At 34.5% G+C, this 15,159-nt stretch overlaps 1 protein-coding gene and 1 long non-coding RNA gene across 4 annotated transcripts in view; one reads left to right on the top strand and one right to left on the bottom strand.

The window, feature by feature from the left end:
- Window positions 1-15,159, bottom strand: part of LOC138333881 (transient receptor potential cation channel subfamily M member 3-like) — a 156,424-nt gene that overhangs the window by 84,993 nt on the left and 56,272 nt on the right. For both annotated transcript variants that reach the window (XM_069282523.1, XM_069282522.1), the window contains exon 3: window positions 387-466. In XM_069282523.1, coding sequence (XP_069138624.1) covers window positions 387-466 — 80 coding nt within the window. The remainder of the gene's footprint in view (window positions 1-386; window positions 467-15,159) is intronic.
- Window positions 10,515-13,766, top strand: LOC138333879 (uncharacterized). Of its 2 annotated transcripts, XR_011210042.1 has the most exons (5): window positions 10,575-10,647; window positions 11,343-11,422; window positions 11,964-12,084; window positions 12,384-13,324; window positions 13,375-13,766. It is a non-coding gene; the product is annotated as an uncharacterized lncRNA (long non-coding RNA). The 2 variants fall into 2 exon arrangements; XR_011210043.1 differs by lacking the exons at window positions 10,575-10,647; window positions 13,375-13,766 and adding an exon at window positions 10,515-10,539 and having other exon boundaries at window positions 12,384-12,593.

Below are 15,159 nucleotides of genomic sequence, written 5' to 3'. Positions count from 1 at the left end.
GCTGAATTGATATATATCTGCACATTGTACTACTTTGTAACATCTCAAACTTATTTCATCTTCTGCCTTACCAAGGTTGTATGACATTGAACCTAATCTTTTGAGGATTCGTCGATCTTCTGCATTAGAAAGGTTGTATGACCTTTGGTTCTTACCTTTTATCCTATGACCTTTGACCCTCACTTATCTCATAAAAGTTGCATGTTAAGTATATATGCCATCACATCCAGGATTGCCCATGAATGGAAAGGTGTGGTATTGTTCCAGATATATAAAGAATACATCATACCCAACATCTTTATGTCTTAAAATGGAGAGAAGAGTGTTGAATTAATGGTATCTATAGACTATAACTCACAGTAACACAATAACCATCCTATACTTACTTGCCAGGGTCACGCAGGCTGGGGATGAACTTGCAGCACTCACGCTTATGAAAGGTCTTCTCAACCCATGACCTTTGACTCTGTAAACATACAAAACATTTTTATATTAAAAACATGTTAACATAAATGATCAAAATCTGATACCGGCTATATATACCGTATTCATTCCAATATACGCCCCCTCTCTAATAAACGCCCCCCCCCCCCCCCCTACTGTTTTCTCAACGATTTTCCTATTCAAGTCGCAAAACTTACCTTGGTGGCGTCAACACATTATAAGGTAATCCAAAGTTTAATCCACAGTAGAACCAGTTCCATATGAATAACACATTTATTTACATATTTTACATTTAAATCGGCATCAATATACTGTACAGTATATATATACACTAACGTACGGGACTGCCATAGGAGTCTTCACTGTCACTTTCGCTAATGTCGCTTTCACTGGGTAGTTCTATATGTTGAACAGGCACATGTGCATCTGCCATCAAATTCTGCAAGACATCGTCTGCAGCTTGCACATCTTTTTCACTGAATCCTTTGAATTCCTCAGTGTCAGAGAGTTGCTGAAAAATGTTGTCTTCGGTACCGTCGAGTGCGTTTGTAATGCCACATTTTTTGAACGATCTTCTTATTGTACTCGGACTAATACTGTCCCATGCTGCCTTCACCCATGACAACATGACAGCCTTCGATGGGGCCTTACGATTTCCTCCTTTGGTTTTTTCTACAGGGCCACTGAAGCACCACTCATCATACAACTCTCCAAGTTTCTGTTTAAAGGGTTTGTTCCAGGAAACGTCAGCAGGTTGCAATTTACAAGTGCATCCTCCGGGAATCACACAGATATCGGTGTTGTACTTCTGACGTACCAATTTTTTAACATCCTCTGTTAAATGACCCCGGAATGAATCCCACACCAGTAGTCGTTTGTCAGTGTTGTTAACACCCCATATTTTCTTCAGCCAAAACTTAATACTTTCTTCATTTGCCCATGATTTCGCTCCAGCCCCATGTATACTACGATACCGCTCGTGATATCACTTTTTGGTAGCGGACGAATTCCAGGCAAGTGTACAAGTGGTGCGATTTTTGTGCCGTCAGCATAGGCTGCTAGTGTCACTGTAATCTTTTGTTTTTCATGTCCCGTACTATACACCCTAACTTCCTTTTCTCCCTTTAGTTCCAGTGTTGATTTCCCTGGCATGTCAAACCACACCGGAGTTTCATCCATGTTTGCGATATGCATGTCGGGATACTCTCGAAGCCGCCGCATCCTGATTACAAATTTCAAAAAACTGTCAATACGGTTATCAATTAATGACACGGCATGTTGGGCGACGTGTGTTGATCTCCTAAATGAAATATTATGTCTTTTTTTGAATTTTGCGAACCATCCATATGAAGCTTTGAAGGACTGACTCCCGTTTGCTTTGTGCATTCGTAGGGCCTCAAACCATAGTGCTTTCCCGGTGGGTTAGCCATTTCATTAAGTTTTTGTCTATATCTTCATAATGAACATGGCTTCCACCTCCCTTGCAACGCTTAGATCTTTTAGTCAGAGTTTTTAAATTATCTTTTTTTGGCACCAGTCCCGCACTCGTTTCCTGTCAACGTGAAACAACTTCGCGGCAGCATGTTTACCTTTCTCCTCCGCGAAACCGACTACCTTTAGTTTAAAGGCAACGTCATAATTTCGCTTAAAATTAGCTCCCGACATGCTGATTACAAGGTAGGGATGTGTTTGGAATTAAACTGACTAATGCTAGATTTTATTTCACAATTTTTGTGACGTAATGCAAGTGGTGAGAGAACACGTTTGACATGACCTAATTACCCGAGTACTGCAGACGTCTAGCCAGAAATTGACACGATTCACACACAAGAACAGGTTACCGGAGTGCAAATGACAACAATGTTCATGCTAACATCGAGGCCATGTAATGTCTTTGTTAGTTTGTTTAACAACGTTTCAAATATGACCCTACAACATTGATGGCTGTGTGTGAAATGGTATGTGACCTGACGAACTTCTGAGTCGGAAATTTTGTGTTCTATTAAACGCCCCCTCTTTGAAAAATTTTACGCCCCCAGGGCGTTTATTGGAATGAATACGGTAAATTATGAAGCTGTAAATTTCTGAATACCATATAAAAAGCCTCGATATCAAATCAGGACAATAGGGATATACATGATAATAAGAAATACAATATATCGTAGTGGAGAGCAGTAAAAACTGTGAATGAAGAAATACATCTTTAAGACAATGTACTAAATTATGAAGAGTAAAAGTATGATATATATTACTCTTTTTGTGGTCACCAATTATTGTAACAGGTGTGACCTCTAGTGGATGACCTACAATTGTGACCTTAATGTGTCCTTCAATGTGTATCTACGAAGTGACCTTCAGCTTATTACCTGCGTCAAGACTAGAGTGACTTTTGGATGGGCCTGACATAGTTTTTAGTGGTAATGTTCACCTGTGACCTATTGGTAGTTTACCTATTTCTAGTGGTACTGTTTACCTAAGACCTATCAGAGACTGATCTACTTTTAGTGGTACTGTTCACCTGTGACCTATCAGAGACTGACCTACTTTTAGTGGTACTGTTCACCTGTGACCTATCAGAGACTGACCTACTTTTAGTGGTACTGTTCACCTGTGACCTATCAGAGACTGACCTACTTTTAGTGGTAATGTTCACCTGTGACCTATTGATGACTGATCTACTTTTAGTGGCACTGTTCACCTGTGACCTATCAGAGACTGACCTACTTTTAGTGGTACTGTTCACCTGTGACCTATCAGAGACTGACCTACTTTTAGTGGTACTGTTCACCTGTGACCTATTGATGACTGATCTACTTTTAGTGGCACTGTTCACCTGTGACCTATTGGTGACTGACCTATTTTTAGTGGTACTGTTCACCTGTGACCTATTGGCAGTTGACCTACTTTTAGTGGCACTGTTTACCTGTGACCTATCAGAGGCTGACCTACTTTTAGTGGTACTCTTCACCTGTGACCTATTGGTGACTGACCTACTTTTAGTGGTACTGTTCACCTGTGACCTATTGGAAACTGACCTACTTTTATTGGTAACCATAAACTACCTGTCTATATTATTTACAGCGTATGAATACAAGGACCAAGGTACCATGGAGATGTCAATTCTAATTCGATAAATTGTCACTTGTAATTCAATAATCTCTAAACTCTGCCATTAGACTTCGAATCATTGCCCATATCTACTCAGTTTCAATTGAATTAGGATGGCAAAGCTTTAAAACAAATCGTTGAAAACAGTAGAGAAAACGTAACAAAATTATCAGTATATGTATCAGTGTCCCAGATAATCATTTGAGGGATTGGTAATTGTACTCACACTTTTTGGAAGAGAGGGGTGCAAATCTTGTGGCTTCTGTGAGAACCCAAAACATAATAAGAGATATTTTGATAAAAGTTACGTGGAGTATAGTGTAATGTAATCAATGAACAGCTAGCAATTGTAAAAATATCTATCTGAATCAAGGGCACACTTGATGCAGACTCTTAAAAATAATTGAAATTAATCTGATTTTACTAAATTTCTTTTGATTTTATTTCTGGATATAAGCGCTTATACTAATTGGGTTGAGTAATAACAAGTATTGTACGGGTAATTTGTACACGGTCATACATTTTTTATGGGTAATTGACAGGTTTTCATTGGGTAATTTACCCGTGTACGCATCTTAACTGGAGCATTGATATATATATATATATATATATCTTAGTATAAAAGTACAAGTCAGCTAAACAAATATTGTCGACAATTAAACTGACTTTCCATTCAATCATGGTTCTCTCACCACAGGTTGGAGCATTACACAGATACATTTAACTTGGTATTACTTTAGTAACAAGTACATTGTCTTTATATAGAAACACATAAAAGACACTCCACCAGGAGTCTGCCCTGATGATAGTGGAAAATAACTGATATGATGGGTTGTTTTTTTTTTCTATCTATTATAAACTAAAAGGAATGGATACAGACGTTATTTATATACAAAGTGTAGTGATGATATGCGAGACAGACAGGTCAAAGATCACATCAATCCCAATTAGCCTACATGACACAGAAGGAACAAAACCCATTAAGTCATTCTGTAATACACAAACACATATATCATCAGGCTGAGGCAATATATCACCACAATTAAATAACAGCATTAGGCTTAGGTCATTCATATAAACATATTACATGAAACATTTACAGCACTGACCATGTATGCCACTAGGTGGAAATATACAACCAAGCCACTAAAATCAGCATCATATGAATTTTACAAAAAAATACTTGTTCAGTAATAAAAGTTCAGATATTTTCAACTCAATTTCCATAATTTTCAAACAAGTTAAAATCATAAGCACTTGTGTTTGCCATAGCTCTATTCAGAATAGTAAATGTTTTCTCGCGATATTAGATTAATTGATACATAATCATTACTGGTAGTAGAGAGAATTCAGTTGACCCGTGTAGCTGTTGGGAGCTGGGTTTCGGTTTTATTAGTTTAACACCCTATCAACAGCCAGGGTCATGAAACGACATGCCAGGTTTGTTGGTGGAAGAAAGCGGAGAAAACCATCACCAGCACTCTGTACCTAGCAACTGCCCCACATGGGATTCAAACTCACGACCTAGAGGTGGATGGCTTGCGGTAATATGTTGAGATATCTTAACCACTTGCAATTGGCCACCGCAGCCCAACCTGTTGGAAGGCTATGTTTTAGATACACACACAATGTAGTCTGATATACCCTTGATAACTAATTATTGGATACAGTTACAGTTGGCTGTGATTCCAAGTACGGCTTTACATAACATATAATCTCGTTAAATTGATACGTTAAAATACAATATAGCTCAAACTGCTTCAAATCAATTACAAAGTAACAGTGTAGTCGATCTCATAGGAGATATATTGTATTTTTTATTGTAGTCAACGGACAGTGTAAAACGTTTTTGTTTATGCGTTAAATGAGTAAGAATATAACACAATTTGCGAGGAGAATTTTTAATTCTCGAAAGACATCTTCCAAAACAAGTTTGAATAATCAGAAATAGACTGAAGACAGAGATATATTATGTCACCCGCATCTAGAGGAGTGACACAACGTCTCTGGGGAATTGGTAACACAAACACAACTCTACCCTATCATCGGCCAAAAGACATTTTAACTGAATTAGATTTCTATATCTCCCCTATAACTTAATAACAACAATCCTGTGAACAATTGTGAAATCTTGCATTTTCAAAGAAACTTTCCTTGATATGGAAATCTTCAGAAAAAATCCATTACACGTGGTAATTTTGTTCATCCCAGCTTCCAAGCTTGGCCACTATACCATTAAACATACTTATAGGAGTATAGGTTTTATCTTATTTTAAGTCTCAAGCTGCCTTTAGCAGATTTTCTTTGTAGACCTAAACCAAATCCAGAATCTAGTGATTTGGGGAACAAGTCTCTTTATGTAAACATAAAGTGGAGTAATATTTTAATGGTGACATTGACTTTTAATGCATACAAGTGAGTAATAATTCAGATGGCGACCTTGTCTACAAATGGCAATATTTTGGCCACCTATCCTTATCCTATAAAATTCTAAGTACAAGTTATTGGTCTGGATCACCAAATGATACAAAAACTAAAAATATACTGCATGTACCAACATATGGAAACCGTGTAAGAGTTTTATTGGTATCTATAAAATATTCATATAAGAATAGGCCTTTTGTGTACCGCTGTACAAAAGGACAGATATTGCCATGATATAACCCAGCAAGAGACAGTTGGGTTCCAATTAGACACAGGAAGATCAAGACAATATATGATCAAGAAATGGGAAAATCAGACAGAAAAGTAAACACCAGATCATTATAGAGAAGAGACAGTGATCTACCTTTCATCAGAGTAAGTCAGATAAAAGGAGACATACACAGAAAGAAATATCTGACTACCCTGAGAAGGTCAGACCACTAAAACATTAGGACCGATTCCACCATGACCAGTTACTTTTATATAACCACAATATCTCAATTTTGGTAGATCAATATCATCAAGAGAAAACAAGAGTTCAATCATGATATTATTGTCTTGGCTATTTCAAATTTAAGAAACAAATCTGTATCCAACATTTTTTGAAGAATTTCCCAATATTTCATCTTAAGATATTTCTGTTTTTAAAAATACTTTCTCTAATGTCAAACTTCATTACAAAACAATGTAAACCACATAAAAAAATATTGATTTCATGAATGTAGCAATATAACAAGAGATCCCAGAGGGATCTTGGCGCCCACCAAAGAATGATCTATATCTGACAAAGGAAAGATGGATCTTTTCTCTACTTTTTAAACTTTTTCAAACATACTACATATAAAATTTGAGAGATCGCTTCAGTACCTTTTGAGAAATAGCGGTAACAAACTTCAACTATCAAAATCCAAGATGACTCCTTGGCCATCTTGTTGATCAATCGGTCCCAAATCACATATGCACAACTAGGGCCCTAGGGGAACCTACATATGAATTTTGAGACAGATCCCTTCAATACTTTCTGAGAAAGAGCGATAGCAAACTTTGAATAACAAAATCCAAGATGGTGTCTGGCGGCCATCTTGTTGACCGATCAGTCCCAAAATGCAATATGCACAACTAGGTCCCTAGCTAGGGGAACCTAAATATTTAATTTAGAGAAAGATCCCTTCAACACTTTTTGAGAAATAGTGATAACAAACTTTATCAAAATCTGTATGGCACAACTAGGGACCAAGGGTAACCTCCATGTGAAGTTTGAACAAAATCCCCCATACCGAAATAAAGCATGCTTTTATGATGCTTTTAGTGACATATTTTAGTACTTTTTCTAAAAAGTACAAAAAAAGCATGCTCTTTTAGTACTTTTTCCGGACACACCATCAGGGCAGAGTACTTTTTTTGTACTTTTTTTGGACTCTGAAATTTTGCAGAGTACTTTTTTTGTACTTTTTTTGGACTCTGAAATTTTGCAGAGTACTTTTTTTGTACTTTTCTGGACTTAAACATTCTGCAGAGTACTTTTTTTGTACTTTTCTGGGACTTAGTCATTTTGCAGAGTACTTTTTTTGTACTTTTCTGGGACTTAGTCATTTTGCAGAGTACTTTTTTTGTACTTTTCTTGGACTTAGAATTATTCACATGGTATGAGAAATGTTCAGAGTACTTTTTTTGTACTTTTTTTGGACTTAGAATTTTTCACAGGATGAATGGGAAATGTTCAGAGTACTTTTTTTGTACTTTTTTTGGACTTAGAATTTTTCACAGAGTATGAAAAATGTTGTGTACTTTTTTTGTACTTTTTTGGGACTTAGAATTTTTCATAAGGCATCACCATTTCAGTGTACTTTTATTTTGATTTTTTTTTCTACTCCAATTTTTTTTAGGGGGAGTTTTTTTAACAAAATTATATATTTAATTAAAAATTGTTTACAACTGAACATTAGAAAGAAATATAATTCAACTACCGGTAATTAAGATGTTTATTTAATAAGTGAATGTTGCAGATGATGTTTTGAATAATTTTACATTCTTAATGCTAAAGTTTTTATTTTCATTTCTTTACCATAAATGTTTTAAATTATTTCTAATCACTTAAGTGTTCACCTTAAAATATTTTTGAAATGTGTTTATATAAGTGTTCACCTTAAAATATTATTGAAATGTGTTTCCAATTCCCTTTCTCTCTAAATGAGTTAAAATGTAGTAGTATACACTAGACCCATGTATATATATGTTACATAAAACCAATGCCTATGTGATCAGCATAAGATGCATTAAAATTAGAGTCTTAATTATCGACAGTCACGTGCACACTGACACACAAATCGCCTGTCTCTGACCAGTGGTTTCACACACAATAACGATTTACAACCAGGTAAACAAGCCAACACATGTACATTAGTTGTTCTGCACGGACCTAACAAAACTCTCCCCTGGGTCAGACTCATGGTCCCATACGATAATAAATAGTTAGTGAAAGTATTTCCATCCTCATATAATGATTAAATGGTTTCAGTATAAAATCTCAACAAACTAACCAAAAGAAATAGACATGCCGGGGATACTCCTTTGCACACACTGTTGACGTAAATATTCTATCGGTCTGATTTATATGTAAAAGGAAATACAAGCTATCATAGATGAATTTGTCAATGGAATTTTATCAACTCATTTGTTTACACCGACTCGGACATCATAGTAGGCGGAATACGGTTAAAACGGCCCCACTGCAATAACGGCCTCAGTTAAAACGGCCCCAGTCAAAACGGCCTCACTTTTATATAGGCAGATAGAAGACAAAGCTTATGACGGAACACATTGAGATTATTTACAAGTAAAATTAAATGAATGTGAACGTGTTTGTTGTCTATCTTATTAAAGATGGTTGGTTAGGTTAATAATTTATACCTACATATACAATTTTTTTAACGTTCACGATCTCAACCAGCGTTTGATAGATCTAATATTCAAGTAAGAAATCAATTTGAAATGTCTTCAAAATACTTTTAGTATTGATTTCTCATCGATTCATGTATGCTTGAGACAAGATATTGTTGAAAAGGGAAGTGCTATTTAACTCGGAAATTAGTTGTAACATTACTTGTTTAGTAGGAGTTTTTGATATTTTGACAAACGGAAAATATTGAAAATGCAGTTTAAGTAATAAATATATTCAAATCTTGTGTTGCAATATTTTTTTCCAACATGTTCAGTGTGTTGATTATATACATTTGTCTTCTAAATGTTCACTGTAAAATATGTGGTAAGTTTTGCTTGTAACATTAATATTATCTTACAAAACGATCACATGTAGCTCACATTTCAGTATCTAAGAAATTACAAGAAATAGATTATCTTTCTCATCAATTAAATAGAAAACGTCCAAAAGATGGTATGTGAAACATTTGCTAAACTATTAGAAATCAAATGTATATGTGTCAAAAATTTAGTGAATTTGAGCAAATGTATTGTTCTTAGTTGTGAAAAACGTTAAAATAAGTTTTAATTATGTGAATTATGATAACATGCACTGAAATTTTGAAGAGAACGGCTCATGTATAATGAAATGATAAGTTACAAATTAGTGCCGTGTTTCGTATTTTTCTATCATTATAATGTATTAGATAATATATAAATTCTTCAAAAATAACATAAACAAAATCAACGCTTAATATACAGTTGAAATAAACATATGTTCCCCGTTTAAACATTTTTTGTAACGGGGCCGTTTTGACTGGGGCCGTTATTGCAGTGGGGCCGTTCTGACTGGGGCCGTTTTTACAGTGGGGCCGTTTTAACTGGGATTCATAGTAGGCTAACCAACAAAACACTCACGGCTCATGTTTACGTAGGCCTGGATGTTTCTGGTCAGATACATGGTCTTATACGATGATAAATAGCTTGTGACTATATAATCTTTCCAGCATCACAACGATGAAATTGATACTTTAAAAAGTTCCTCCAAACCATGCCAAAACAAGGGTTTTGTTTATCTTTTTTTTTTATATAAAAATCTCGATCTTTTCACGACATGCCGGAAATGGTTCTTATTACAAATACTCTGTTGTCGTGATTATAAATTGGTTTACACCTCGCGTCAAAAGGTGGATTTATTAATATAATAGTTCGTATATTTTCTGTTTTGATATATTATCACAAACTCTCAACAAAAATTTAGGAATTAAGAGGTTTGGTTTAGACGATAGGATCGTACATCATTCTTTTGAATCACGTAAGAGGCCTACAGGTGTCTGTTTGTAATACAGCAACTAAATGTGGATTTATCAGCATACCAGTTCATTTGTTTGCGTTTTTTATTCCTTGTCCTAAGTTAATAATAAAATGTGAGGAATTGAGAGATTTTGTTTAGAAATATTATAGTACAGCATTCCTTTGTGAAAGACGTAAGCGGTCCCACATGTGTTTGTCACGTGATTATTTGAGCGGGAAACACAGAATGTGAAACAGCTGGCTGGCGGCCATATTTGTTTACGTCTGTCAGCTGATTGCAGAATGTAAACAAACAAATATAACTGGCTGCTGGGCCAACAACGAAAGAAGGTAGGATGTTTGCACAGAGACACGAGGTTATTTATTTTTTGTTTATTGTTACAATACCATCGATCTCCTCAAACTCTAGCTGGTGAACACTGTACCGATGGAGTTACGGTAAGTTCATTTCTCTTTCTCTTACTCTGTTACTTGTTTACTTCGTTCTGAAAGCATTTGGATGCAATTAAAACACCCAGTTTATGAAATAAGTTAGACATCATTTTTTGTTTACATAGCTGTGCTTTCTTTTTGAATGGACTTGGCAATTATTTCATTGCCGTTCAGTTGTAAATTTCAACATTTCCAATTTCAAATCACAAGAAAATGTACACGGCAGGGGGGTTTAAATGTTATAAATCAATTAAACATCCAACAAGTTGTATCTGGACACAAGTTTTATTAAAAAACTATGGAACTTTCCATATCATTTTCACTTCATTATCGCCCACAATTTCGTTTTGTGGTACATAATTTATTTTATGTTTTTTTTTTTTTTAAACTTTACTTTATTCATCGTGATTAATTAGATTGGGAAATAATATTTGTTTTCTTGAAAAACATGGGTAATGAAATAACATTATTAACTTAAATATGTGAGTGTGATGCTCATATTCAATTATATCGTTGTTTTCACGACATTTTTTTGACAAGAAGGTATGATGTTTCAATGATGTAATCCTATCATATTTACATTTTGCTGTCCATCAGTCAATTAAGTCCTGCAATTAAATCTAAATGTGTATACACATTCATACATGTGTTTCCATACAATCAGGTCATGTATATATAACCTCTCATATTTTTCCTTTCAGGCAAATTGCAGATCAGTGTGTGATAATGATCGAGGGCAGACTGGTTAAAGACATAACATTAATATGCCTAATTTAAACAGGTAAATATTAATAAAAGGATGGTGGTAACATGTGAATATTTAAATATTTTAAGATGACTGATATACACAATGTATGAACATTATAAAAAGAGTTATTTTACCATCTAAACATAACCTTTGCATTCCTTTTTTGTTAAGTAATATTTCATTGAGACTTACAATTTAAGTGAATTAACACTCTGAGAAAAATGTCATTTATCAGAATGGCAGTAGGGTCACTGGGGTGTTGATCAGGGGTCAGGGAGTGGTCACACCTCTTTTGTTTACATAATTATCAAGCGACTGCCTGGTATTTTGGTAGTTTAGTAAAACTGTACTGGGGACAAACAGGGCTGGGTTATAGATCGAGGCATGGCGTCAGGTAAAAAGGGCACGGCGCTGCGCCATGCGTACATAAAAACACTAAAATAATTTAGTTCTGTAAATTTATTTTTGATTAATTAATCTAGCCATGTGTGAACTTTTTATGAGTATACTATTGTACCATATGCATTCACACGGTATCCATATTGCACATCCTATTTTTTTTCTTTCTTTTCAGAATACAGTAATTATGAAGAAGAAACAGTCAACAAAAACAAATGAATAGCTGATGACTGAAAATGAATGCACCTCATCAAAGAGACTGAAAATCCACAGCTGTCATCAAGCCACTTTTGCAGGTAAATATTTCAATCTATCCTGGTTTCAGATTGCTATTACTAGCAATTATGTAAAAATATGGATGCCATTTTAGACACTAAAACTCAGTAATCTTGTGTGGAGTGTATCTGGCTTCATTGTACGTTCATATAGGCGGGTGCTTCGAAAAAATACATGGAGGAATTTACGTTGTTACATACATACACATGGCATGGTATAAAATTAAAGCAAATATTTATTTGAGCCAAACAAAAAAATAAGACATTTTAATATATCCATAAACATTATTGTTCCAGCACAAGTCTTTGTCTCTTTTCAGGCTTTCACTGCCAGGAAAATGGAATGAAAAACAGCATGTAATGGACTTGCACTGGACAGTGATCAAGGGGAAAAGATTTGGACAGGATTTCATTGCATTGACATATTGAAATTTATATTGTAGACAACATTGTGACAAAACCTGATGCCAATGTTCAACAATTTACACATGTTTTATCTCTGAATACAATGCTGTGTTGTAAATATTGAACAGAGTGTGGCCCTTAATTTATTTGTTTCTTCTGTGCATTACCATGTCCAGGTACTATCTTTAAACTTGATGTGTGGGTCCATCTTGGTTGGATTGTGTGTCACATAAAAAACACTGCACTAACTAAGACAAGTCTATTTGAACAAAAAAAAACAACCTTGAATTGCATCTTCATTTAAGAAAAACATTGCTAAACTTTTTCTGTGTTATAAGAGATACTAATAGGTCCATCTAGGTGAGCTGAGGCACCTATAACCATCAATAAATAAGATTTCTATCATAGTATTTGAAATTAGTGAAAGAGTACACCTGGGTTTTCATATTGTATTCTTAATTATTTTGGTACTTTTCCACCAACATCAGTAGTAAATTTTTCATACAGTTTATAATTTGTTTTGAGCTTGTTAAAAAGTACTAAAAAAGTACTGTACTTTTTTTGTACTGTTTTAGTACTTTTTGGTCTACATAGAAAAGTACTAAAAAAAGTACTGTACTTTTTTTGTACTTTTTCTAGACAAAAGAAAAGGTCAAAAAAAGTACACTGTGTGCTTTTTTTGTACTTTTTTTCCGCCACAAAGTACTTTTTTTGTACTTTTTGTACTGTTTTAGTACTTTTTGGCCTACCTATAAAAGTACTATAAAAGTACTGTACTTTTTTAGTACTTTTTCTGGATAAAAAAGGTCAAAAAAAGTACTGTACTTTTTTAGTACTTTTTCTAGATGAAAAAAAGGTCAAAAAAAGTACTGTACTTTTTTAGTACTTTTTCTAGATGAAAAAAAGGTCAAAAAAAGTACACAGTGTGCTTTTTTTGTACTTTTTGTACTATTTTAGTACTTTTTGGCCTACCTTCAAAAGTACTATTAAAGTACTGTACTTTTATAGTACTTTTTCTGGATGAAAAAAAGTACAAAAAAAGTACACATGCCACGGTCATGTGTGCTTTTTTTGTACTTTTTTCCCCCCACAGAGTACTTTTTTTGTACTTTTTCTGTATGGTGTAAAACAATAGAGTGTACTAAAAGCATGCTTTTATGAGCCTGTTTTAGTACTTTTTGTACTTTTTTTGACTCATTTTGGAACCGGGAGGTAAGTTCGGTTCCAAATTGAGTCAAAAAAAGCATGCTTTTTTTGACCTTTTTTTAGTGTACTTTTTTTGTACTTTATTTCGGTATGGGCCCTTAAGTAGTTATCAAGAAATATCGATAACAAACTTCAACTGCCAAAACAAAGATGGCTGCCTGGCGGCCATCTTGTTTTTCCGATCAGCCACAAAATCTGTATGGCACAAATATGGACCAAGGGGACCCTCCATGTGAAGTTTGAACAAAATCCCTGCAGTGCTTTTTAAGAAATAGTGATTTTAGACTAAAATATATTTTGGTGTTTGTAGGGTATTTAAATACATTTGTCTTACTAGAATCATTTTATGAATGCTAATAGTTAAAAGTTATCTTTGTTTTGATAATTATTTCTTTTCTCTTTTCAACGACACTATTATTTTAACATCCTTTTTATTGTTGAAATACTATTGAAGTGTTGCCCCGACCCAGGTCAACTCGAACACGTATCGGCTCCCCATGTACCCTCTCTTATATTCCCCTCACCTATCTTTTCCCAGTCAACCTGTGTTTTTCCTTGTTCTTTTTCTGTGCCTAATGCATCTTTCTTTTTCTCTTTTCTCAAATTTCTTTTGTCTCTCTTTTTCCCTTTCTTACCCAGCGCAACTTATTTTTCGGATGGTGCAATACTTTTTTGAATTTGTAGTTACATGTACCTCTGGTCATTTTCACACATATTTTTCTATTTGTTATTATTTTTACCCTCCATAATGGGTTGTTGCACTGATACGTGGAGGTGTGCCATTGGTACTTTTTACTGTAAAACATGTTATATTGGTAAACGGTTAAACTTTACTGGCAAACCGGATTCCTTTTTCAGTTTGTTTAAAACAGCTGTGTACTCTAGTGTACTGTTTGTCTACCTTACCTGCTTACAAACGTTTGTGAATCAAAACATTATTTTTCTTCTTTTGCTTAAATTTGTGCTGTCGTGTGATGACTATGATAGTAGTGGTAACTGTACATCATCGTGTTTACGTAGATATCAAAGTCAAAAAGTTAACATTTACCATTTCAAAAAGTTTATTAATTCACTAATTAGAGTATTATTTTTATGTTTTCGTAATAGTCAATTCTCTATAACTTTGTTGATTCTTTTATTGTTATGTATGGATGTTGAATCAAATCCAGGCCCTGGTATTGACGAGCTTTCAGTATTTCATCTTAATGTAAGAAGTATCAGAAATAAGTTAGATTACATAGAAGATATTGCAGGTGAATATGATATATTGTGTATTACAGAAAGTCACTTGGATGACCAATTTCGTACAGATGACTTACTTATTTCAGGTTTTCACACTCCTTTTAGATTAGATAGAAATTTTGCTGGTGGTGGTGTTGTTGTCTACGTAAATGACCTATTAAAAGTTGACCGCTTAGTAGGACTTGAACATCCGGGTGATGAAGTTATATGGATACAAGTCAAACTTAAAAATACTAATTTTAT

The sequence above is a fragment of the Argopecten irradians genome, chromosome 10 (genome assembly GCF_041381155.1).
Source record: "Argopecten irradians isolate NY chromosome 10, Ai_NY, whole genome shotgun sequence".
Classification (NCBI taxonomy): Eukaryota; Metazoa; Mollusca; class Bivalvia; order Pectinida; family Pectinidae; genus Argopecten; species Argopecten irradians.
The sequence above is the reverse complement of the archived record's forward strand: the minus strand, read 5'-3'. Positions and strand labels throughout refer to the sequence as shown.